The sequence below is a fragment of the Thecamonas trahens genome, assembly GCF_000142905.1.
Source record: "Thecamonas trahens ATCC 50062 unplaced genomic scaffold supercont1.4, whole genome shotgun sequence".
Lineage (NCBI taxonomy): Eukaryota > Apusomonadida > Apusomonadidae > Thecamonas > Thecamonas trahens.
This window is the reverse complement of record NW_013657676.1, coordinates 316,505-340,291: the sequence shown is the minus strand read 5'-3', so window position 1 is coordinate 340,291 and position 23,787 is coordinate 316,505. Positions and strand designations below refer to the sequence as shown.

At 64.9% G+C, this 23,787-nt stretch overlaps 10 protein-coding genes across 10 annotated transcripts in view; 5 read left to right on the top strand and 5 right to left on the bottom strand.

Moving 5' to 3' along the window:
* AMSG_01012 (uncharacterized protein) overlaps window positions 1-141 on the bottom strand; it is a gene marked incomplete at both ends in the record, with an annotated part of 1,434 nt that extends 1,293 nt beyond the window's left edge. The window contains one exon of the mRNA XM_013906735.1: window positions 106-141. Coding sequence (XP_013762189.1) covers window positions 106-141 — 36 coding nt within the window. The remainder of the gene's footprint in view (window positions 1-105) is intronic.
* A 163-nt stretch (window positions 142-304) lies between these two features.
* On the top strand, window positions 305-2,741 carry AMSG_01011 (uncharacterized protein; the record flags this gene model as incomplete). The annotated part of the gene is made up of 2 exons (XM_013906734.1): window positions 305-671; window positions 847-2,741. The coding sequence occupies 2 exons, from the start codon at window positions 305-307 to the stop codon at window positions 2,739-2,741; spliced, it is 2,262 nt and encodes a 753-aa protein (XP_013762188.1).
* Window positions 2,742-2,882: 141 nt separating this feature from the next.
* AMSG_01010 (ankyrin) lies at window positions 2,883-5,640 on the bottom strand (the record flags this gene model as incomplete). Its single annotated transcript, XM_013906733.1, has 2 exons — window positions 2,883-2,898; window positions 2,933-5,640. The coding sequence occupies 2 exons, from the start codon at window positions 5,638-5,640 to the stop codon at window positions 2,883-2,885; spliced, it is 2,724 nt and encodes a 907-aa protein (XP_013762187.1).
* Window positions 5,641-5,833: 193 nt separating this feature from the next.
* AMSG_01009 (GTP-binding protein SAR1A) lies at window positions 5,834-6,975 on the top strand. Its single transcript, XM_013906732.1, has 2 exons — window positions 5,834-5,902; window positions 6,398-6,975. Exons 1-2 carry the CDS (start codon window positions 5,857-5,859, stop codon window positions 6,928-6,930), a joined length of 579 nt encoding a protein of 192 aa, XP_013762186.1. The 5' UTR covers window positions 5,834-5,856; the 3' UTR covers window positions 6,931-6,975.
* A 149-nt stretch (window positions 6,976-7,124) lies between these two features.
* Window positions 7,125-8,038, top strand: AMSG_01008 (uncharacterized protein). The gene has a single exon (XM_013906731.1). It carries the CDS (start codon window positions 7,204-7,206, stop codon window positions 7,885-7,887), a length of 684 nt encoding a protein of 227 aa, XP_013762185.1. The 5' UTR covers window positions 7,125-7,203; the 3' UTR covers window positions 7,888-8,038.
* Window positions 8,039-8,278: 240 nt separating this feature from the next.
* Window positions 8,279-17,671, top strand: AMSG_01007 (uncharacterized protein; the record flags this gene model as incomplete). The annotated part of the gene is made up of 3 exons (XM_013906730.1): window positions 8,279-14,293; window positions 14,320-16,096; window positions 16,170-17,671. Exons 1-3 carry the CDS (start codon window positions 8,291-8,293, stop codon window positions 17,669-17,671), a joined length of 9,282 nt encoding a protein of 3,093 aa, XP_013762184.1. The 5' UTR covers window positions 8,279-8,290.
* Window positions 17,672-17,678: 7 nt separating this feature from the next.
* Window positions 17,679-19,090, bottom strand: AMSG_01006 (delta-9 desaturase). Its single transcript, XM_013906729.1, has 2 exons — window positions 18,805-19,090; window positions 17,679-18,754 (listed from the first exon to the last, which is right to left on the bottom strand). Exons 1-2 carry the CDS (start codon window positions 19,016-19,018, stop codon window positions 17,733-17,735), a joined length of 1,236 nt encoding a protein of 411 aa, XP_013762183.1. The 5' UTR covers window positions 19,019-19,090; the 3' UTR covers window positions 17,679-17,732.
* Window positions 19,091-19,468: 378 nt separating this feature from the next.
* Window positions 19,469-21,066, top strand: AMSG_01005 (classical-complement-pathway C3/C5 convertase; the record flags this gene model as incomplete). Its single annotated transcript, XM_013906728.1, has 1 exon — window positions 19,469-21,066. The coding sequence occupies one exon, from the start codon at window positions 19,469-19,471 to the stop codon at window positions 20,192-20,194; it is 726 nt and encodes a 241-aa protein (XP_013762182.1). The 3' UTR covers window positions 20,195-21,066.
* AMSG_01004 (uncharacterized protein) lies at window positions 20,314-21,779 on the bottom strand (the record flags this gene model as incomplete). Its single annotated transcript, XM_013906727.1, has 2 exons — window positions 20,314-20,334; window positions 20,376-21,779. 2 exons carry the CDS (start codon window positions 21,777-21,779, stop codon window positions 20,314-20,316), a joined length of 1,425 nt encoding a protein of 474 aa, XP_013762181.1.
* A 53-nt stretch (window positions 21,780-21,832) lies between these two features.
* On the bottom strand, window positions 21,833-23,656 carry AMSG_01003 (uncharacterized protein; the record flags this gene model as incomplete). The annotated part of the gene is made up of 1 exon (XM_013906726.1): window positions 21,833-23,656. One exon carries the CDS (start codon window positions 23,654-23,656, stop codon window positions 21,833-21,835), a length of 1,824 nt encoding a protein of 607 aa, XP_013762180.1.
* Between the last annotated feature and the right edge of the window lie 131 nt (window positions 23,657-23,787).

Below are 23,787 nucleotides of genomic sequence, written 5' to 3'. Positions count from 1 at the left end.
AGTCCCTTGCCCGCGAGCTCGCCCAAGGAGTACCTCGTCCGCCGACAGCACCATGCCCCCTGCAGCTGCCAAGCACATGACCGCCGCCTCGGTGGCTACCCGCACCGAGCGCACAACAGACGCACCAGACTCTGCAGCCATGTTACAAAGAACGGTGTCAAGATGAGTGGCGTCCTGGCTGGCTGGCTAGCTGGCTGGCTGGCTGGCTGGCTGGCTGGCTGGCTGGCTGGCTGGCTGGCTGGCTGGCTGGCTGGTGGTGGTGGACGACTAGCCAGTTTGCCACTTCTCCTCTCCGACACCAACCATGTCTTCGTCGTCGTCGTCGTCATCGTCGTCGTCGTCGTCGTCGTCGTCGTCGTCGTCGTCAGAGGCAAAGGCTTCAAGCTCGACGGGTGCATCGTCTGCATCGTCTGCGTCGATCGTTGTGGATACCGAGCCGGTGAACAAGCCGGAAGTGGCGGCATCATCATCGTCATCGTCGTCGTCTGCGGTGTCGTCGTCGTCGTTGGCTAGCAGCTCGTCTTCGACCAGCACGTCTAGCTCGGACTCTGAGGCCAATGCAGCAAGCAGCGAGAGAGTCCGGAGGCGTATTGACCCAGACACTCGCGAGTACCTTGCGTACATGGCCAAGGTCGCCCAGGACGGCTCGTTCTTTGAGAACAACCCCACCCGTACGTTGCTGGCTCTGACCGCCATGGATGGCACTCGCCATCCTTTCCGCATCCATCTTTTGGGGGAGGAGGGCCAAGGAGGGGGGGGGAACAGAGGGTAGTGGAGGGCAGGGAGGGAAGGATGAAGGAGCGTAACGACTCACGGAAGGGGGGTCGGATGGTATGCGGGGTACAGAACGGAGGCTGATGCTTGCTCAGGTGATGCGGACGGTGCGGAAGAATCCCAAGTCGATCATGTGTGACGCTCTTGCTTGTCGGGATCTGGAGACCATTCTGGGCGTGGCGCCGGCGTGGGTGGTAGTCTCGATCATGGCCTACATTCGTGGACACACCGCGCCTCTGGTCAAGGATCCACGTGCGTCGCACGTGCTCGAGTTTATGATGCGCAAGGTCCATCCGTCGGGCGACGCGTTCGGTGCTTCCATCCAGGACCTGTATGCACAATGGCAGTCAGATGTCCGCGGCCCGCGCAAGCGCCGGTCGGGCTCTGGCTCTGGCTCTGGCTCTGGTTCTGGCTCTGGCTCTGGCTCTGGCTCGAGCACCGGCTCTGGCTCTGACTCTGGCTCGAGCTCGGATCCTGATCCTGGGACGGCGGCGCCTCTGATGCGCGAGGAGAAGGCGTCGACGTCGATGCTTGTGCTTGTGGCGGGGATGGTGGACGAGTGGGCGGCGCGGATGGGCGAGGTTGTGCGGGACGCGTCGGGTTCGCACGTGGTGCGCACGGTGGTGGAGCTGTGCTCGGCGGACGGGGCATCGGACGAGGCGCGTAAGCTGGTGTCTAAGGTTGTCAAGGCGCTCACGCCTGACGACGCGCCGTTCCAGCTTGCCAACCTTGCCGTGGACACATACGGCTCACCGATGCTGCAGTACCTTGTGGAGGCGCAGTACAGCAAGTCCAAGAAGGAGGGCGACAAGATTGTCAAGAAGATTCTGCTGTACAAGGCAGGCGGAATGGATGCCGAGGCGGCGGCGGCGGCACGTGCCAAGCACGTGCCGGGGCTTGTGCAGCACCCTGTTGGCTCGCACTTGATGCAGGCGGTGCTCAAGGCCGGCTCGCGCGAGATCCGGGAGCTGCTCTGGGACGATGCGCTGCAGTCGATGCTCGCCGAGGCAGTGACGTCACCGACGGGCAACTTTGTGGTCCAGTCGCTGCTGGAGGCAGTCGGGCCGTCCGAGGGCGCCATTAGCTCGGCGCTGGCGAGCAAGCTCGCACCGCAGGTCGTCTCACTGCTGGACACCCGCGGCGGCGTTGTGGTCGCCCTCCTTGACATGATTGCGCGGGTCGACGGCAGCGCCGGCGCCGTGAGCGACGGAATCAAGACTGAGGTGCTCGAGGCCTTTGCTGCCTGGGGTGCACGGTTCAACGAGGGCGTGCCCGAGGCCGACCACGTGTCGTGGGTGGCGTGGCTGGCGGTGGACCAGGGCGTGACTCGTGAGGCGACGCTCGCCTCGCCGCGGGTGCACTATCTCGGCTCGCGGATGGTGCAGGCGCTGATGCGGTGGCGTGGCATCGGCGGCAAGGATGCCGAGTGCCCGGTGGCAAACGACTTTCTCTCGCTCCCGACCTCGTTTGTGGTGGCGCTGGCGTGCTCGGCGGCCGGCTCGCACATCGTGGACGCGTTCTGCACCTCGGATGCCGTCCCGCGCCACCTCAAGGGCAAGCTCGCGCAAAAGTTCAAGGAATCGTGGGTGACTCTGGCCCAGGACAAGTACGGCTCGCGCGTCCTCGACACCGTTTACAAGTCGGTCGGCATGCGGGTCAAGGAGCTGATGGCCCGCGGGCTCGCTGACCACGAGGTTTCCCTCTCGTCGTCGTACTTTGGCAAGTTCATTTTGCGGACCGCCGCCATCCGGCTGTTCAAGACCCGGCCTGAGGACTGGGCTGTCCAGCAGCGCGCACGCGAGGCCGCTGGTAGCAGCAAGGGCGCACGCGGCACCTCGTCGTACGTGCCCAAGCCGTATGCCGCCGGCAGCGCCGAGCCGCGCAAGCGCAAGCGCAAGACCAACAACGGCGTCTCGCTTGATGAGTATCTCACCCGAAAGAAGCAGAAGCGCTCGAAGCGCAAGTAAAGGCCGACGCTTCGTCTGCTCAGAACTGGCTGTTGTTCTTGTGCTTCTTGCGCTTCTTGCGCTTCTTCTTCTTCTTGCCGTTCTCGTTGGCATCGTCGCCGCCGTCGGCGGCGCCAGCGTTGGCAGGAGCCGGGGCAGGGGCTAGGGCGGGGGACGGCTGCGGCGCCGGGCGTGAGACAGAGACCGGGGACACCGGCTGAGCCTGATCGGGCGAGCCGGCCTTGGTGAGCGAGCTGTTCGAGGCGCGAATGTTGGTCAGTGTCTTGCCCTGCAGTGATTTGAGGTGCGCAAGACGCTCGGTGCGTGAGGCGGCGGCATGCGAGTGCTCGGCGGCAGCGTTGGCAGCCTCGGCCTGCAGGCGGTCAAACTCGGCCTTGCGGGCGGCGAGCTGGGCCTGCATGTGGCCGTCGAGCTCGTCGATGGCAGCCTCCATGTCTGCAAGCGAGAACTCGTGGCGTGTCTCCATGTCCTCGATGAGTTCGCGGCGGCGCTTGTGGAATGCGTCTTCGTCGGCGCGGTAGGCGGCAAGGAGCTTGGCACGCTTGGCCTGGATGGCTTCGATGCGGCCGACCCGCTCCTCGTAGGCGTCGACAAGCGAGATCTTGTAAAGTCTGTCGATTTCAGCCTGGCGGGCCCGCTCTGCGGCTGCAGCAGCCGCGCGCTCCTCCTCGATCCGGTGAGCTTCGCGAAGCTTGGCGCGGCGGGCGTCGATCTGCTGCTGGCGCTTGATGCGCGCAGCTTCGGCGCGCTCTTCGTCGCGGCGCTTGGCAGCCTCCCGGCGCTGGTGCTCCTGCTCGTCGTACCGCGAGCGGACTCGGGAGATTTGTGTGTTGAGCTCGTTGGCGGCGCGGCGAGCCTCGGCGGCCTGCTTACGCTTGTGGGCCTGGTACGCGGCCTCGCGTTCGGCCTCACGGGCCTCAAACTCGGCCAGCTTTGCGGCGTGCGCAGCTTCGCGCCGGCGACGGTGCTCGTCGACGAGCTCCTTCTTCTTGGCCTCGCGGTTCTTGGCCTGGAGCGCCGCGGTCCGCCGGGCCTCGCGGGCCTGGAACACATTGCGGTCTGAGGCCTCGATGCCCTCTTTGAGCTCGGCGAGTCTCGCCTGGTAAAATGCCTCCTTGTCGGCGGCAATCTGAGCCTCGCGGGCTTCACGGGCGGCGCGCTCCTGAGCCAGCCGCTCGGCGTGTTGCTTCTCGCGGGCCCGGCGCTTGGCCTCACGCTCAGCCTCAGCGGCGGCCTCGGCTGCGAGGAGCTCTTTGCGGGCGCGCTCGCGCTCGACCCGAAGTCGTTCTTCCTCCTCACGGGCCTTGGCAAGCTCGCGCTCGTAGGCGGCGGCCTGGTGGCGGAGCATGGCGGTCTTGGACGACTTGGCCTGGGCAGCGGCCTGGGCGAGAGCAGCCTCTTGCCTGCGGCGGGCCTGTTCCATGCGCTCACGGCGCTGGACCTCTTCGCGAGCGCGCTTCTTGAGTGAGGCGCACATAAAGGCCATGCGCTTGGACGTCTCGCCCATGTCCGGCACGATGCCGAGGCCGGGGGTGCCGACCCCTGACGACGGCGAGGCCGCGCCGGTCTGCCGCTGCGGGGTGACCGGCGAGGCCGGCGGGCGCGAGGCCTTGCGTGCTTCCCGCGGAGGAGCAACTTCCGGATTCTTTCGCGCCGAGCTTGGCGTGTTTCGCCGGCTGCTTGCTTTGCGCATGTCAAGGACGACCGAGGCCGGCGGATGACTCGGCGTGTGTGTGGCCGATGTGAGGGCTGGCGAGGCCGGCGGCGGGGACGACAAAGTAGTGGGCGCCGGTTGAGCCGGCTCTGACCCAGCGGCCGACGCCGGGCGCGGCTTGTTGCGTGGAGTGCGATGGCTGGGTGTTGGCGCCGGGCCTGATGCCGGGACCGGTGCGGTCGGCGGCTCGGGTGGCGGCGCGTACGGTGAGTCCTTGTTGCGGCGAGCCGAGCGCTTGCGGTGCTTTTTGCGCCGGCGCGATGGCGAGGTTGCGTCCGGATCCGGGCCATCTGCGGCGTTGCGGGTGGCGAGGTACTGGGTGACGACAGGCGAGTCGTCGCCCGAGGTGACCGGAGCGAGGAGGGCGACAACTTGCTCGTGGCCCTGGGTGATGGCATAGAAGAGGGCGGTATGTGCGGTTGCAGTCTTGATGTTGGGGTCGGCGCCTGCGGCCAGGAGAGCAGCGACGACGTCTCGGTGGCCGTTAAAGGCGGCGCCGTGAAGGGCGACGACGCCCTTGGCGTTTGGCACGTTGATGGACGCCCGCGCCGCTTGCGGATACTCATCGAGTAGCATGTGGACTAGAGCATCGTGGCCCTGGAAAGCAGCAAAGTAGAGCGCCGTCCCGCCGTTCTCCGAGTGGGTCTTGAGCGAGGCGCCTGCACGAAGAAGGAGGCGAGCCACTGCGGTATGGCCCTGGGAGCAGGCGTAGTGTAGCGGAGTGGTGCCGTCGACGGAAGGCACGTCAACATTGCGCGCGACTGCCGGAACACGAAGCAGGGCAGCGGCTGCCTCGTAGTGGCCCTCGTGCGAGGCGCAGTGCAGCGGAGTGAGGCCCTCGTCGTCGGCCACGCTCGGCGAGGCGCCTTCCTTTAGCAGGATGCGCAGCGCGTCCGACGCACCGTACCATGCCGCATAGTTGAGCGGTGACCAGCCGACCGAGTCAACGGCATCAACATCACCGGCAGTACCCGCCCGTAGCAGCGTAGTCAGCAGCTCGGCGTCGTTGCGGACAGCTGCCGCATGGAGCGGGCCCATTTCGTCAACAACGGCCGCTGCGCCTCGAGCTGGCGACGCCGTACCGGAAGCCCGCGCAGGCGACTGTCCAACCTGCTCTTTGCCATCCCCACTGCGCTCACTGGCCTTCTTGTGCTTCCGCTTCCGCCTGCGATGCTTGCCGCTCATCCTGGGCGTGGGGTGTTGGAGGTAGTGTGTGATGTGTGTGTGTGGAGGAGGGGGGAGGGGGGGGGGAGCAGCGGGTTTAGGGCGTTTGGGGGACGTTTGGTGCGATTGGGAACGAATGGGCTGAGGAGAATGGCGGAGACTGACAGTGGCAGAACTCTGACGGCTTGGTGAGGTCCAGTTCGAGCACACCACTCGTGGTACACAGACAGACAGACCATGGCCTTTGTAATGGATTGGGTGTACGGGGCGCTGTCCTTCCTGGGTACGTAATTGCTATGGTGTGGGAGGAGTTTGTTCCCCCCCCCCCCCCTCCCTCCCCTCCCTTCCCCCCCTCCCCTTGCCTCCCCCCTTTTGCCGAGTGTTCCACCACGTCGCCAATGACGAAGATGGGCTCTCCTCCTTTCCTGGTTCACCCCCCCCCTCCTCCCCCCCCCTTCCCCGTTCCGCTCTCCCTACGCATGCGTGCTCTGAAAAGACAGGCAGGGAAGAGTGGCACATGCAGAAGACCAAGGGTCTCGTTCAGGGAGGGGAAGCGGAGGTGGTTTCAAGCCTGGGCGTGGAGCAGGGCGGGTAGGGCGTGCGGCGTGGCAGGGCGGCGACCGGGTGGGCTTGGAGGTGGCAGCGGGCGGAGGGGCAAAGCTTGCCGAAAATTCTGCAGGACGACGACTGACAGAGAACGAGGGCTGGGGCGTGTGTGACGGGTACGGGATGGGGCATACGGCTGTCGGTGGGGTTGGTGGGTGTGGGGGGTGAGTAGGGCTGTACCAGAAGAGCGCCAAGATTCTGTTCCTGGGCCTGGACAATGCCGGCAAGACGACGCTGTTGCACATGCTCAAGGACGACCGCATGGCGATCCACCAGCCGACGATCCACCCGACCATGGAGGAGCTCAACATTGGCAACATCAAGTTCCGCACGTTTGACCTGGGCGGGCACACGCAGGCCCGGCGGGTGTGGCAGGACTACTTTACCACCGTCGACGCCGTGGTCTTTCTTGTCGACGCCTCGGCCGCGTGGCGGTTCGAGGAGTCGGCCACCGAGCTGCAGTCGCTGCTCGGCTCGGACGAGCTGGCCGACGTGCCGTTCCTCATCCTGGGCAACAAGGTCGACATCCCGGAGGCCGTCTCCGACGAAGAGCTGCGCTTCCAGCTCGGCCTCTCTGGGCTGACCACGGGCCAGGACGGCGGGGACCTCGGCGGCGTCCGACCCATCGAGGTTTTCATGTGCTCGGTCAAGATGCGCCAGGGCTACGGCGCAGGCTTCAACTGGCTCGCCAACTACCTCTCGTGATTGCCTTCTCTAGCTTTGCTAAATCCTCCTCGTTCTTTCTACTAACCCCCCCCCCCCCCTCTGGCCGTTACCCCCAGCGCGCGGAGGCGAGTGTCACTGACGGATTCCCCGCGACATGCGAACGCATTCCTCCCCGCCCCTCCCTCCCCCCCTCCTCCCAACGGCAACGGTGCCCGCGTATGGCACCTGTCTCTCCCCCTCCCCCTCTTCCCTTCCTTCCCCCACGCCTTGTCTTGGCTTTCCCTTACACGTGCGGACTCTGGGCTGGGCGACATGAGTGACCATGGCGTGCCGGCGGTGCCGGACCATGTCGAGCACCTGCGGGCCGAGCTGGCGGTCGCCGAGCTCCGGGCCAAGTTTGAAGCCGATCTGACAACTAAGGTAGAGTGCGAGGGTGTGGTGCCGCGGCCAGAGACGGCGGTCCGCCGGACGCGGGCCAACTCGCTGCTCCCATCGCGCCACAAGATCCATCGCGACGAGCTGGAGCAGAAGCAGGCCGAGCTCGAGGCGCGGCTCGACGAGCTCAACGACGGCAAGATCCATCGCCAGCAAGAAGTCCGGTCTGCACGGGCAGGATCAGTGCTGGAGGAGGCCAAGCTGGCTGACGCCGTCGAAATGGTCCACGCTCAGCTCGAGGCCTTTCGCCGCCAGACCTCGCAGTCGCCGGCCACCCCGGTTACCGATCGTATCCGGAGCGGCGTGCCAACTGGCCGCCGCCGCTCGATCTCATCGCCGTCCAAGCCCATTGGGCGGCGCAACATCACACCAGTCTCTGCCAACGTTATGGACAAAATCAAGCTCGCCAACGCCGAGGAGTCGGTCGCCTCGGCCACCGAGGACTTTCGCAAGCAGCTCGAGGCTGCCAAGCGCGCGCAAGCGGCTGCTGAAGCTGAACGCGCCGCCGGCGCCGGCTCTAGCGGCGACGGCTACGAGGATGCCGACGAGGATGAGCTGTGAGCCACGCTGGATCTGGTCCTTGCTCTGGCTCGCAAGCTGGAGGCGGTGCAGCCTCCCAGCTGGGCCTGCCCCCAGCCCTTGTGTTCCTTGCCGTGATCATCATCATCATCATCATCGGGATGCTTGATGCTACCGCCGCACTGCAGTTCCCCCCCCCCCCCATCCACCACCACCACCATCGTGCTAATACCCTCTCCATCTGCAAACTCATGGCCTTGATTCCGCTCTTGCCTCACTCGGACCCACTGGGCTGGCACATGCGTGCCTTCCCCGCTGCCCACGCATGCCATCCATCATGACATCTTTGCTTCGAAAGCCTCTCCCCCCGCCCCCCCCCCGCCTTGCTTCCAGCAGTCGCACTCATCTTCACCTCCACTCATCTCGTCTGTAACAAGCCATAGCCATGGGCATGGTAGACACGCTTGTGCTGCGTGGGCTGTACCCGCTGCTCCTGGTTGTGGCCTGGGCGGTCAAGTGCAACGCAGTCGGCGGCATGCACCTGCTGGCCACTCTGGCGTACTTCCCGCTCCTCGCCGCCCACCCGCAGAGCCTCATCGCCCAGCTGCGACATGCGAGTGTTGTGGCAAGTGTGGCGGCCCTGGCCCTCGTTGTCCAAGCTGCGTTGCACATTGCTGGCGCCGCTGGTGTCGACGACCTCGCGCCGCACGCGCCGCACGCTGCCACCCTCGCCGCACTCGGCTACGACCCGTCGTCAGCAGGCGGCGCTGTTGCAGCGGCCTTTGCACCCGATCTGGCGCTTGTTGTCTGCATTGTCGCGTACCGGATAGCTCGCGGCAGACCAGGAGCTGACGGACGAGAGCGGGTACAGTCGGCGGTGCTCAACGCCCTCGTCTCGACGCTTGATGGTTCGGCGGCGACGTCTCCGCTTGCGCACTCGGTTGTCGCTTGCATCGTCGCCGCTGCGGTAGCGCTTCTGTGGCCGTCGGCGCTGGCGGCGCCTTACCTCCTTGCGGTGGCTTGGACGCTGCTGCGGTGGTCTTCGCCGGCCGGGAGCCTCCCGCTTGGATCATGGGCGGCGCTCATTGTCGCTCGGCTCTACGTCACGCTCCACGGCATCGCGCTCTATGCAGCGCAGTTCCCGTCGCTGCCAGCGTCTGAAGTCCGCAACACGCTTGGTCTTGTTCGCCCGACCGGGTTTTCAAGCACCTTTCTCCCTCTCTATCTCTCGATGGCGTGTCTCCTGCTCCTGTATGCGGTGCTCACGTTCTGGAGCGCAAAGGTGAGTCGGCGGGCGGCGCGGGCGGCGGCGCCGGCGTCGCAGCGAGTCCCGCTCTTGCTGGGCTCGGACGAAGTGTCGGACGGGACCGACTCGGAGCTCAACGCTCGGATTTCGCGGCCGCCGCGGTCGCGGCGCTCCGGGCTTCTCTGGTTGCCGCTGCGGTTTGTCTTTCGCCACTCGCTCAAGGTTGCCATTCTTGCCCTGCTGGCGTCGACGCTGCTGTTCCCGTCTTACCTTGGCGTTCTCTTCCTCGGCTTTGTCATGATGGGCTTTGTTCTGCCCAACAAGACCTTTGTGCTCTTTGCACAGCCGCTCGCACTGGCCCTCGTCGGCGTCCTCCTCGGCCTCTATGTGTACAACATCCAGGGCGTTTCCGAGTACTCGTATGGCGCGTGCTCGGATGAGTCGCTGCAGGGTGACGCGAGCCGCGAGTCGGCGTGCGTGGCATACACAGCATGCGTGTGGTGCCCAGATGCACTGGCTTGTACCGAGAAGAGCTCGTTTCTAGCGAGCAACTCGACGTGGTGTGGGAGCCCAGTGAGCGGTGTCGGCATCCGTGACCTGGCATTCCATCGCGATCCGCTGGCGACTGCTGGACTCAAGGTCTGGTCGCTTCAATGGCGATGGCTCCCGCTGACTGGTTATCTTATCACAGCGTGGCTCATGGCCCTTGCTGCGCACCTCGAGCCGTACATTTTGGGCGAGTCTGACGCACCGCCGTTTGCCACCCAGAGTGCACGTGCGCGCCGGCCAGATTCGGCCGGCGACTACCTGTTTCTGAACGAGCGAATGCCGGCTGGACCTGAGCCGCCGTCGGCTCGATCGGCGTGGTCGGTCACGTACGACTCAGTCCGATACACGTTGCTGAGCATCGGGCGACTCTGCCTCGAGCACGCGTACTTTTTGGCCCTCCTTGCGCTCTTTGTCTTTGGCCTCGCGCGCGTCTCGTACATCAACGCGGGATACATGCTCTTTTTCATCGTCTTTGTCATTTCGCCCGGCGTCGCGCGTTCATGCTGGATCGCACTTGTCATCTACACCGAGAGCGCGATTCTGCTGGTGTACTTTTGGCAGTTTCCGGCGACCGACGACGTGTCGCGGGAGACGGCCGACGACATTGGCGTGGCCAACCTGAGTCAAAAGTCGGTATCGCTCTGGGCCGAGCTCTCATGGCATCTGGCCATTCTCTTCTTTGTCGTTCTCCAGCACCATGCGTACGTCATGCTCGACAGGGTGGAGGCCAAACTTGAGGCGCGGGCAAGAAACGCAACGTCCGCGGCCGCGCTCCTCATCTCACCCATCAACCCCAGCGCGGGTGCGGGAGCAGACACAGGCACTGTGTCCGAACATGATGATGGCGCCGAATGCCCGGCGTCGGGCGCGAGCAGCCGCTCTGACGCGTCGTATGAGGATCTTGACGACGAGGCCGGTGGCAAGAAACTTGGCCTGTGCTCGCGGGCGGAGCTGCCGCGACTCGCCCGCGAGCTGCTTGTTGTGCTTATGGCGTACTTTCGCAAGTACGGCATGTGGATCTCGTACGGTGTTCTTGTGGTGGTCATCTTTTTCCGCGCGCGGGTCTCGGTCATCACTCTCGGCTTTGCGCTCTTGCTCTACGCGTGCATTGTGGTGCATCAGCTGACCAAGTCTGCGCACGTGGTAGTCCACAAGCTCTGGTACGTTCTCGTTCTCTACTCGGGAGTGGTGGTCATCGCCATGTACCTGTACCAGTTTGAGTTTTTCCGCAAGCACACCAACTCGTTTGTGACCTCGCTCGGAGCGCAGCCGTCGATCACTGGGCTCACGTACGACGCATCGAGCGCGGCGTCGAGCTCGTCGGCGTCAGCGGCGTGGTACCGGGTCAAGGCCATGTTTGGCTACACGGTTGTGCTCGCGGTGGTAGTGGCGCAGCTGCGCGAGTTCCGCCGGCGAGCGTCAGGCGCGATGCCCGAGCTGGCGGTCCCGATCCCGATCTTTATCAAGACGCTGGTGCGGCTCGGCATGCGGGCGCTTATTTTGCATGCCGACAAGCTGACCATGCTCACCATGTTCTTTGTGGTTGTCCGCGACGTGCGGCTTGCCTCGGTGGTGTACCTCATCTTCCTGGCGTCGATGGTGGTCTTTCCGCGGACTTCGCGCGGCGTGTACGCGCCGCTCATGCTGTGGTGCACGGTGTACTCGTTGGCGCACATGGTGTTCCAGCTGGCGTACGAGGTGGACAAGTTTTCACTTTCGGAGCGGCGGACGCAGCAGGCTCACTGGCTGGGCTTTACACAGCTGACCTCGTCGCAGCTGGTTTGGCACGGTCTCGGCTCGGAGCTCCTGGTCATGACCGCCATTCTCATTCAGCACTACTCGGAGCGACTCGGTGCCCTGCTGACAGCCGCCGAGCGGCGGTGTGCGGTGTCGGGACCGTGCACGCTGTTCATCATTCCGGCGCCGGCGGATGACGAGCTCAACGCGCGCGACGAGGAGGGCAACCGGGTGGAGACTGGCGTCAACAACCTGCTTGTCATCGGCGCATACTATGCGTCGCACGCGTTCCGATGGTGCGGCTACCACGTGGTGACCACTTTCCTGGTCATCGGCTGCTTTGTGCGGCTCGACATCATCGGGCTGGCGTATCTGCTGCTCTGCGGGGTGCTGATGGTGCTCGGGCGTCAGCGTGCTGCCAAGGTGTGGCGGACGGTGCTTGTTGTGCTTGTGCTCGTGCTCTTCTGGGAGTACACACTTGTCCTCGGCCTCCCGGCCAAGGTCTACTGCGAGTCGAGCGTGCCATTCAAATGCGGCCCACACGGCGAGTGCTCGTTCTCGGGCACTTGCGTCTGTGTGTTTGGCTTCAAGGGCGATGCGTGCCAGGCGCGCGATAGCTCGCACGCCGACGACTCGTCGCCGTGGTGGCATGCGCGAACGAGCAACACGCTTGTGCTCAAGTGGCTCGGCCTCTTTGCCTCGTCCGCATCGGCGTCGTACATCGACTTTGTTATTGTGCTCCTGTGGTCGCTCCAACTCCGGGCTTTCCTCGCCGAGAAGCGGGTCCGGCGGCGTCTGGCTCAAGCAGACGGCGTGGTAACTGCCGCCGACTGGGAGCCTCTGGTCAAGAACGACTTTACCGTTGTTCCGCGCTCGTTCATCGATGCCATCCGGTTTGTGGTCATGCGGTTTTCGGTCAAGGTTGCGCTTGCGTTTCTCTTTATCATCGCAACGGTGGAGACTCCGCGGCGCGACGGCGGCGACACCTCACACACACGAGTCGACCTCATCTCGCTTGGCTATCTTGTTTTCTCGCTGGTGTATTTGCACCTTGGTGATGGACTCAACCGGCAGCGGATGATGTACTGGAAGGTGCTGCGACTGTACAACTACACAGCACTGTTGCTGCACGCCCTTTTCCAAACGCCATTTGCAGCGACAGACATGGGCGGCAAGACACCATGGGTCTTTGCCATGGTTGGCTTGCTCAAGCTGGCGCCGCCAAACGGAAACAACATTGCGTTCTCTGCGGCCGGCGTCGGCATGGACATCATCGCCTTTGTGGTCCTTCTCCTGCAGAACACCATTTTTGCGGCGGCCGACTACGACAAGGTTGTGGCGTATGTAGAGCGGAACCAGAGCGGCGCGTACCGGCATGCGGTGGCGCTTTTTGACGTGTACCACGACTCGCTGGTGGCGGCGCGCGAGGAGGCGCGCGAGCAGGCCAAGATCCGCAACGAGCGGCTGCGGGCGATTCGGGCTGACCGTCGGCGTCGTGAGGCGGTCTTTGCCGGCGTCGGCACGGTTGCACCCGTCGATCTAGCCGCCGAGGTGGCTGCCGCTGCCGCTGAGGCGTCTTGCTCGTCGTCAGGCCTCGACGATTACGACGACGCCAGCGGGAGCTGCAGCGGCAGTGGTGACATTGGCAGCTCAACGGCAGTGTTGAGGCGCGGCGGCAGTGGTGGCAGCGGGCTGACGTCGCGCCGTGACCAGCCACTGCTGATGGCGCGTGCAAGTGCGAGTAGCAGCAGGAGCAGTGACGGCGGCGAGGTCGAGCGCGGTGCCAACGACGGAAGCGACGCGAGCGGTGATGCAAACGAGGAGGAGAGCGAGTCGTACTGGGCCATGATTGTCCGGTGGGCGTCGACTGCGCTCGAGCTCTTCATTGTCGCGCTGCTGCGGTTCCCGTGTGACACGCCACTAACCGAGGAGGAGGAGACGTTTGAGAGTGAGCTTGTTGCGCGGACCCGGCTCTCGCTTCAGGCGCGACTGGCCAACACGGCGGAGGCACGTGCCGAGCTCGAGGCATTGGCTGCAGCCGAAGCGGCAGCGGCGGCCGTGGGCGCAGACGAGGACTCGGAGGTCGAGGCGTATGCTGTGTCACGCGCGCGGGTGCTCGGGTATGGCCTGTGGCGTGTCTCTGCGCACAACACCATTTGGATGTGCTTTGCTCTGTTTGTCCTCGATTGTGTGGTGTATGGGTCTGTGGCGGCGATGGTGTTCCCTGTCTCAGCGCTGCTTGCAGGGCTTGTGATGAATCCGCGGCCTCGCAAGTGGTACTGGCAAGCCATGCTGCTGTACACCGAAGTTGTGCTTGTGGCCAAGTTTGTTATGCAGTTCCCTCTCATTTGCGTCGGGTATGAGGACGTGTGGTACTCGCAGCAGCGCGAACTCGTGTACACGTTCAACAGCCGACTGGAGCCTGTTTGCCCGTCATCGTTCTCGGGCGGACAACTGGAGCTCTCGTTGCCCAACATGCTCGGATTCTCCAAGGTGGTAGACACGCGATTCCTTGGCGGCGTAGTGTTTGACTTTCTCATTCTGCTTGCGCTCAACACGCATCGCTACATCCTCAAGGCGCAGGGCGTTTGGGATTTTGACCTGGAAGTTGCGGCGCAGGAGCGCGCGGAGCGGCTGGCGGCGGCGCGTGGTGTCGAGGGCGATGTTGAGGCCGAGACGCAGATTCTGGTCGAGGGCGGACGGCCAAGCCCACAAGCGGCAGCGCGGTCTGCGGCGTCGGGCTCAATCTTTGGCTCTTACTCGGAAGAGGAGGAGGATGAGGATGAGGTGGGGATGAGCGCGAGCGGTGACGCTGAGGCTGGGCTGTGCATCGGGAGCAAGAGCGATGTCGAAGACGAGGATGCGGGGCAGGACGATGACGGCCTGACGGCGAGGTGCGCTGCGGCGCCTGCGGCCGTGGCATCCTTTTCAAGCGGCTCGAGTCTGAGCAGGCCAAGATGGGACGCGACCTGTACATGGCGTCATTCCTCTTTGACCTCATTGGCTTTCTTGTTCTTGTGTTTGGCTGGGGCTACTTTGTGGCGGCCTCGCCGGGATCGGGCTCCGCGTCGTCAAAGAACTTTGTGTCGTTTGTGACGTCGTCGCAAATCCCATTCTCGTTTGTGCTTGTGCTGATGGCGAACTTTGGGATCATGATCGCGGACCGATGCATCTACCTGCTGCGGTCACTCCGTAGCAAGGTTGTGCTGCAGTACGCTGTCGTTGTGGGCTTCCACCTGACGCTCTTTGTGGTGCTCCCGCTCCACAATCGGGCGCCGATTCTCTCGTCACCGCTTGTGGTACTCTTTTACTTTATCAAGGCAGTCTCCTTTGCCTGCTACGCCCTGCAAATCCGGTACGGATACCCACAGTTTAACAAGGGCCAGTTCCTGACGCGGCATGCGGACGAAGTGTACTCGAAGCTGTTTGTGGTTTATCGCGCGATTCCGTTTGTGTACGAGCTGCGGACGCTGCTCGACTGGATTTGCTCGGACACTACGCTCGAGTTTTACCACTGGCTGCGTGTGGAGGAGATCTACGCTAACTTGTTCATGGTCAAGTGCCGAGTCAACTATGACCTTGCACACCCGCGGGCTCCTGGCGAGAAGCAGAGCCGGTCTGCCAAGTGCACGACCGGAGTGTGCCTGTTCATTCTGCTGGCGCTGGTTCTTTGGCTCCCGCTGCTGCTGTTCTCGTCAGCGAATCCCGCGGTGAAGCCGAACACGATCGCATCTGTGGAGATGAACCTGTACGTGTCGGGCTATGCTGCGCTGTGGTCGGGACGGGTAACGAACAACAAGGTGGCCGAGTTGGCGTTCCCGACGGTGCGCGGGCGAACGAACTTTACAGTACTCGCGGAAAGCTACCCGAGTGTGTTTGAGCAAGACGACTTTAAGAAGGACAACGTACAGGTCTCTGTTCTCAACCGCAACTCGAACGGAGTGTGGGGCATTCCGCCATCGTCGCGACTGGGGATGGAGGCGATGCTGGCGCGGTACATCGATGCACCAGACAAGGCCTCACTGCGGCCGCGGGTCTCGCTCTCGATGGCGTACACGCGGCAGCAGACGCAGGCGTCGCGGGTGGTCGAGGCGTCGCAGTTGCACCTGCTCACGCTCGACGAGACGGTGCAGATGTACAACCTGCTCCGGTACGGCAATGTGTCGACAGTGGTGCTCCGGGGCGCGTTTGCGCGGTTCATGCATCTGGGCCCGGACAATCCTGCTGAGGTGTTCCCGTCGAACGAGCGGTTCGACGCCAGCCTCTCGCTCATTGCGTCGGAGGAGGTGGTGACTGTTGACAATCGGACATTTGCGCTCCGTGAGTGGTGGCAGTTCCAGCAGCTGGTCTCGCCCGACTCGATCTTTGTGGATCCGAACGACGGGACCGACTACCGGGTCCAGTTTGTGGCCAAGTCGGACCTCATTGCGGCTGGTTTGTTTGGCTCGTTTGTTTCTGGCGGTGTGCTTTCGCTCTACCTCGGTCTTGTTCTCACCATCGGCAAGTTCCTCCGGGTCTACGTGGAGTCTTCGTCTGCGCGGATTGTGTACGAGGAGCTGAAGCCAAACGTTGAGGCGATTCTGCGGCTGGTCAAGGACCTGATGCTCTCGAGGCAGTCGAACCCACCAGATCTGGTTCTGGAAGCCGAGCTGTACAAGGAGCTTGTGCAGCTGTACCGGTCGCCGGAGGCGCTGATCGAGGTGACCAAGGCCAAGTGGAGTAAACCGGTGAGCGGGTTTTCGTTGCGCAGCACTTGTCTTTTGGCGGGAGGTTGAGGAGGGCTGTTGTAGAGACATGGCGTTGTGGAAGCAGCACTCCAAAGCAATCAAGGGAGCCGGGGCGGCAGCGATCTCGGACGTGCGGTACAATGCGTCGCGACACATGAGCAGTCTAGTGAGTAGCGGTAGCGGGCTGGTGCAAGCTGCGGCGACGAAGGCGGAGGACCTGCAGTGCCTGCGGGCGGCGGCGCGGGGAGACGCGGAGGGGGTGCGCCAGTGGCTCGCGGGCGGGGCATCTGTGGACGCGTTTACAGAGGACGGGTACACGGCGCTGCATGTGGCTGCGCAGGAGGGTCATGCTGAAGTGGCGCGGCTGCTGCTGCAAAGCGGAGCACGGACGCAGACGTTTTCGTCGGGCGGCGACACACCGCTGCATGTGGCGGCGGTGGCGGGCTTTGGCAAGGTTGTGCGTGTCCTCGCTCTCCATGATGCCGCCATCGACGAGCGCAACTCGGAGACTGGCGAGACAGCACTGATGGCGGCGTTCTTGGCGCGGCAGACGGCGACGGTAGCGACGTTGGTCGGGCTCGGCGCCTCGGTTAACGCCCGCGACTCGGAGGGCTGGGCCTTGCTGCACTTTGCGGCGTCGTCCAACGCTGTGGAGGATGTGCGGCTGCTGCTGGAGCTGGGTGCGGATCCGGGCGTGGCGACTGAGGGCGCCGATGCCGGTGACACGCCGCTGCACCTGGCGGTCGGGCGCGGGTTTGTCGAGGTGGCGTGCATGCTGTTGGAGGCTACACCGTCGCCGCTGGAGCTGGTACAGGCGCCGAATAGCGGAGGGCGGAGTGCGCTGCACGAGGCGGCGCTGCACGGTCGGATCCGGTCGATGTATGCTTGCCTGCGGGCGGGATGGGGCGTCGAGCTTAGACCGCTGGTGGTCGAGTTTGAGCGCACACTCGCGGACCCGGACGCCGGCGAGGCCGATGCCGAGCGGCTAAGTGCCGACGACGAGGGCCGGGTACTCACGGCGCTAGCGCTGGCGGAGCTGCCTGTGGAGACGCCGCACGAGCAGGTCCGCGAAGATCGCGACGCAGCAGGCTACACGCCGCTGCATCTGGCGGCGCGGGCAGGTCACTTTGAGACTGCGTTGGCGCTGCTGCGGGCAGGAGCTGCGGTCGATGTTCCACAAGCGCGCACCGGCGAGACAGCGCTGCATCTTGCAGCGGTGGAGGGAAAGGAGACAATGATGGCGCTGCTACTGGCGGCGGGAGCAAGGAGTAGCGTGGCCGACGACATGGGTCACACGGCGCTTCACTGCGGCGTGGCGGCCGGATGCAGTGCCGAGATGCTGCTGAAGCTGTTGGCGGCCGGCGGTGACGTCGACGCGCCCGACAGCCACGGCTTTACGCCGCTGCACATTGCTGCGCTGCACGGGCGAGTCAAGGCTGCTGTGGTACTGGTCAAGGCTGGAGCCAGGGCCGATGCCTTGTCTGAGCGGAACCAGACACCGGCAGAGGTGGCACGGGCGGCCGGCCACGAGCAGATTGTGTTGCTGCTGACGCACGACGAGGAGTAACAGCAGCGCGATCGAAAACAGTGTGTGTATTTGCGAGTAATGAAATGGCCGGAACGCGCGATCACGACGAGGCGTGGTCGACGGGGAGGCGGTACATGCCGTCGAGGCGGGCAATAGCGAGGGTCTTGAGGATGGCGCGAGCTTCTTGGGTGTGGCGGTTGAGCGAGGTGTCGGAGGAGCGCTCCTCGCCACGAAAGGCGGCAGTGGCGTCCTTGCCGACCTCGTTCATGACGGTGGCGTATCCGCCAGGATGCGAGAGGGCAAACGGCTTGACGTCGTAGACGGTGCCTTCGATGACGATGAGGGCTTCGCCGGCAGCGACACGGGCGCGGAATAGGTCGACGGAGATAGGCGGGAGGGCGGGGTCCTGCGGCGGCTGGTGGCAGCAGCCCGTGGCGACAAAGTCGCGTGCGCGGTCGATCTCCTCGTCGTCGATGCGGCGGAGGCCGTAAGTGAGGCCAAAGTAAGAGAGGAAGGCGATGAGCCACTTGGTTGGATCGTACTGGTGGTACTTGATGGCGTTACGGTAGTCGGAGGGAAAGACGTGGTGGTAGTTGTGGAAGCCCTCGCCGAGGGTGAGGACGGCAGTGATGATCGAGTCCGAGGCCGAAGTGAGGTGCGAGAAGGGCTTGGCGCCGACAGTGTGGGCGAGCGAGTTGACGAAAAAGGTGGCGTGGTGAACAAAGACCATGCGGAGCATGCAGGCGTAGAAGAAGGCGCCCCAGGCGTCGCCGTAGGCTGCGCCGATGAGTGTGGGGACAACAATGCCGACGGTGAGGGCGATCTTGACGTAGTGCTTGTGTTGGAAGGAGACCATGGGGTCGTTCTTGAGAAAGGCGATGTTGGTCTTGCCCCACTTGGACTTGTCCATTTGGGTGATCATCCACCCCAGATGCGCCCACCAGAAGCCCTTGTGCACGTTGTACGGATCCTTGGGCGTGTCGGTGAAGCGGTGGTGGAGGACGTGCGCCCGGCACCACCAGGCCGCCGATCCCTGGAATGCCGCCGCACCAAACGCCAGCAGTGTCGCCCGCACCCCGTTGGTAGCCTGGTACGCCCTGTGCGCAAAAAGCCGATGATAGCCTGTGCGTGTGTGTTGGGGGGGGGGGGGGGAGAGGGAAGGGGGGGCGTACCGGCGGTGATGCCCAAGCCTGTGGCAAAGTACCACACAATGGCCAGAACGAGAGTAGGCCAGGTCAGCGGTGTGGTGAGGTAGCCGTAGAGAGCCAAGGCTGGGGTGACGGTGAGGAGGACAGTGTGGAACCAGTTGATGTCGGCAAACTCGTCGGCAGCAGCAGGGTTGGCCGCCGCAAGGAACTGCCGCCGCTGCTCTGTCGACGTCCGCATGCGTGCGAGAGAGAAGGGGGTGGCGAGTGGTATGGGTGTGGGTGTGGGTGTGGGTGTGGGAGGGGGGGGGGGGTGGGGAGGTGCGGGGGGAGGGGGAGGGGGGAACACGTGCCAATGTCGGGCGGCCCTTTTTTGGCGGTGCGTGTGTCACGCCGCTGGCGGCGGGTAGCTGGCTGGCTGGCTGGCGGGAAGAGGCTGGCGGGTTGGTTTGGCTGGCGGCAGCGGAGCAAACAGCGGAGGGGGACCGGCGCCGACATTGTCGGCAGACACTACTCGACTATACGCTCCACCCGCCACCATATTCGACAAAGCTGAGGGAAGATGCTGCGGATGGTTGCGACACCAGTCATGGCGACGATGCGGGGGATGGCGATGATGCGGGGGATGGGCGCCATTGGTGTTAGGCGGGCTGGCGGGCGGCAGGCGGAGTACGCGTCACAGCGCAGGAGCATGGCCGAGGCGGCTGGGCAGGATGCTGCCGGCGGGGAGGGTGCAGCTGCGGCAGGTGGGAGCGCGGGCCCATCGGGAGCGCAAAAGGTGCTTGCCGGAGTCCTGGTGGCCATCTCGGCGGCCATGGGCGCCGCTACGTACCAGGCGCTCAATCCGGAGAAGCCGGTGCTCGAGGCCGAGGAGGGCGTCGACCCGAGCAACCCGTTCCCGGAGCTCGGCGGGGCGTTTGATGCCGTGTCGACGGCCGACGGCGCGCCAGTCGTGACCGAGGCCGATCTGCTGGGCAAGCTCACTCTACTGTACTTTGGCTTTACCCACTGCCCGGACATCTGTCCCACCGAGCTGACCAAGCTGAGCAAGGCGCTCCGCCGACTGGAGACGGTCGAGCCCGAGCTCGCCCGCCACGTCCAGCTCGTCTTTGCCTCGGTCGATCCGCCGCGTGACACCCTCGAGCTGATGCGCAAGTACGTGGCCGGCTTCCACCAGCGGCTGGTCGGCTGGACCGGTTCGGACGAGCAAATGGCCCGTCTGGCCAAGGCGTACAAGGTCTACGTTCGCGCCCTTTCCGCCGACGAGATGGCTGCCGACGACTACGTCATCGACCACTCGATGTTTACCTACCTGGTCTCGCCCGAGGGCCACGTCGTCGAGCTGTTCGGCGCAGACAACACCCCGGCCCAGATCGCCGACGCCATCTTCAAGTGGAAGCCCTCTCTGGCTCTGTGACTGTCACGCGGAAGACCTGCATGCCGTCGCCGGCCACAACCACGGTCCCGCTCTGCCACTCGACCGCAATCGCTCCGACGTCGCCGACGTCGGCGCAGTAGCCTGTCACCCACGTCCACTCACTTGGCGCCTCGCGCGGACTCACCTCGAACACTGCCACGCGCTGATCTGGACCCGACACGACCGCGTACGGCATGGCCAGCGCCACGCCGGTGATGGCCGACGCCGCCGCGCCACTGCATCGCAGCGTCCGCTGGCTCTCGTGCGTCACTTGACACACACTGCCGCCGGCCACCGTCGCATGCACCAGGCTCGCCACCAGGGCATGGTCGTCGCCGCCGCTCGCCACCCACCACGCAAGCGTGCCAGCGGCGGCGTCGTCGTACTCTGGCGCCCGTTCCAGCGCCACCGCGTTTGCGCCGGTCGCGTGCGCCGCAATTGTGACGCCAAGCGTCAGCCCGTCGATTGTGTCGCGATCGACGATAAAGACAGCAAGCTCACCAGAAGTGAGCCCGACAACGGCCAGGCTGCAAGCTGTGCCCGGCACAGCGTCCGACGCCGACGCCAGCGGGCACGATCCGACATCGATCGAGGTCGGCGCGGCCGCGCTCGAGCCGAATCCGCGTGGGCGCCAGTGAAGGATGCCAGTGGCAAGCTCAACTCGCGCTAGCGAGACCCGCGAGTTCGAAGCCGCAACGACCAGGCCGAGCCAGCCGCCGTCGTTGCCGAGCTCATACGCCTCAAGCGCCATGATCCGTGACTTGGTCTGGGCCTTGGGCGCGTGAACGTGGACCACACACTCGTACAGCCTATCGCGTCCGATCCCGCGCTCGCGCCACACGGTCAGCCCGTCGCCGCCACCGCCAGTCGCCACCAGCCGGCCTCTGCTGTGCTCGAGCACCGCGATCGCTCGCACGATCGAGTCGTGCGCGTCGAGGCGTGTAATCGGCTCGAGTGCTCTGCCATCGCCGGCGACTCGGCAGACTTGGACCATGCCGTCGATCGAGCCGGTAAAGGTGTACAGCAAAGCGTCGTCGTCGCCGCCCGGCGTCGCCACAGCAATGGCGCCGATGTTGCGGCCGTGGATCGACGGCCGGAGCGTCCTGCTCGTAACCACCTCCGCCGCCCGCCCCAGCAGCGAAACCGGCGCAAGCTCGGTGACTACGCCGTCGGCGCGGGCAAAGGCGACCCGCCAAGACTCGGCATGCGGCGTGCAGGCGCTAAAGACCGTCGGAGCCTGGTAGCCCGCTGACGAGGTGTGAAACTTGACCAGCGCCGCGCCAGACGTCAAATCGACCACAGCAAACCAGCCGCCGCGATGGCCAGCAACAATGACGTCGCCGGTCTCGGCATCCTCGGCCACGGCCACAATCTCAGTCAGCTCGTCAGTCAGCCGCCACTTGTGCCCGAGCTGGAGCCCGATCGATGCTTGCCGCGAAACGTCGTACAGCTGAGTGGCAACAGCATCAAGCACCCACATGCCGTCGGCGGTCTGTGAGGCGACGCCCGAGTCGACAACAGCGTCGCAGTGGGCGGTAGTGAGGATAAGAGCTGATACAGTGCCATCGCGGCCGGTCGAGTACATTCGAACAGCATCCAGTCCTTGCGGCAGTGGACGAGCCGAGATTGCGAGCGAGGTCACGGGCTTGCCGGCGTGGATGCCGGCGACGGTGCCGGAGAGGCGGCGCCCGTGACGTCAAAGCCGAGCGCACTTGCGTTAACATCGAGCTGCACGGCAGTAACTCGGCCGCGGCAGTCGCCACAGGCGAGCGTCACAACGTCACCTGCCCGCGAGACGGCATGCGCCATACTCGTCACCTTGCGACGATGCAAGAAAGCGATGCGGGCTAGCGGCCGCAACGCCAGCGGCTGGTAGCTGACGGACCAGATGACGAGTACACCATTGGCGTGTGCTATTGCTAGGCCCGGACCCTCACTCCATGCTGAGTTCCACTCGATCCAGTGGACGCCGATGATGGCCGATGCCTCGCTCGCCTCAACAACAGCCGCCAGGGGCTCGTTGCCAGCAGAGATCTGCACGAGGTGGACATCGCCGACCCGATTACCTGCCGCAACTAGCGCGTCTGAGGCGGTGTGATGGATTGCGAGTGCAGCAAAGTCACGGGCCGGCCGGGCGGCGGTGGCTGGCAGTGCCAGCAGCTCGGACCACACACAGTCTGGGCGCTGCAAGGCGAGGATCCGGCCGTCGCGAGTTGCGGCGACGTATGATGCGTCAGGCAGGGCGGCGAGGGCGCGAATGGTGTTGGTGCCATCGCTGCCCACGCGAGGTGAGTGCGTGGTGCTCTCGCGCAGAATGCGAGGCTGGTCGAGAGGCCAGAGCTTGATGCCGCCGTCGCCGCCTGCAGTGGCAACGACGCCAAGCCGAGGGGAAACAGCGGCGCGCCAGATGTTTTTGCCGACGTGAGATGACCACAAGGCGGTACACTCGGCCAGCTCGCCGTCTAGCGAAGCCGGGGTGGAAGCGTTGAGCCGCCACATTGCTGCGAGCACGTCTTCACCGACCGTAATGGCGTGGGTCGGCAGCTCGCCTGGAGATGGGACCACAAAGGCCACATCGCAGACCCGCGCCGAGTGGCCTGCCAGCCGAGCCAGGCACGACCAGGTCGCCGGCCTCGTCTCGGCGTGAGATGGCACCCAGATCCGTCCGAGGCGGTCGTCCGAGGCGACCGCAAGGAGCCGGCCGCACGGCGACCAGAGAACGTTGGCAATGGCGCCGCATCCGCGGTTGCCCTGGCCTACCACAACAGACTCAACGTGGTCAGCGTCCAGCACGATGGGCGTGCCCGGCTCGGCCGGCAGTGGAGGCAGGCGCCAGACGTTGACGTCGCCAAACGCCGAGCCGACAGCAACCACGATAGCATCACGAGAGGGGGCAAAGATCGATGTAGCGTACAGGATGCACCAGTCGGCGACAGTGTACTGAGCGAGGAGCACCAGCGGCGCAGTGGCCGGCAGCACCGCGCCCGAGGCAAGGGTCACGACAGGCGACGGCGGACACAGCGCAGCGGCGGCAGAAGCCAGTGTGGCCGCCAAATCAGCAACCAGAATGCGCGACGATGCAAGGGCGATGACCAGCGCACCGTCGCCCGCAACAGCCACATCGGTGACAAAGTCACGCAGCGAGGTGCAGAACACGAGGTCGAGTGCTGGCGGATCGACCGTGAGCGCGAGAGCGGCGACAAACTTGCCGCCGGCGGCAACAATCAGCGCATCAGCACCGGAAGGGGTCACATCCGTGTGGCGGGAAATGGCCAGATGATGGAGTACCGAGCCGCGGAGGAGGTCGACCTGTGCGAGGACCGAGTCGCCTCGCCCGGCTGCGGGGTCGACTAAGGCGAGTGTCGAGCCCGGCGCGGCAAGAAGCCACGGGGGGAGCGGGGGTGGAAGAAAGGCAAGTGCGCGGGCGGGCGTGTGGTTGGCGGTGGGGACGATGGAGGCCATACGGCCTGGAACGGGTGGCAGCGGAGACGGTGGGAGAGGTGGTTTTATTGCGGCTGCGTGGTGGTGGTGGGTGGGGGGGGGAGGGGGGAGGGAGGGGAGGGAGGCGGTCCGGTAGTTTGGGTCCGGGCCGG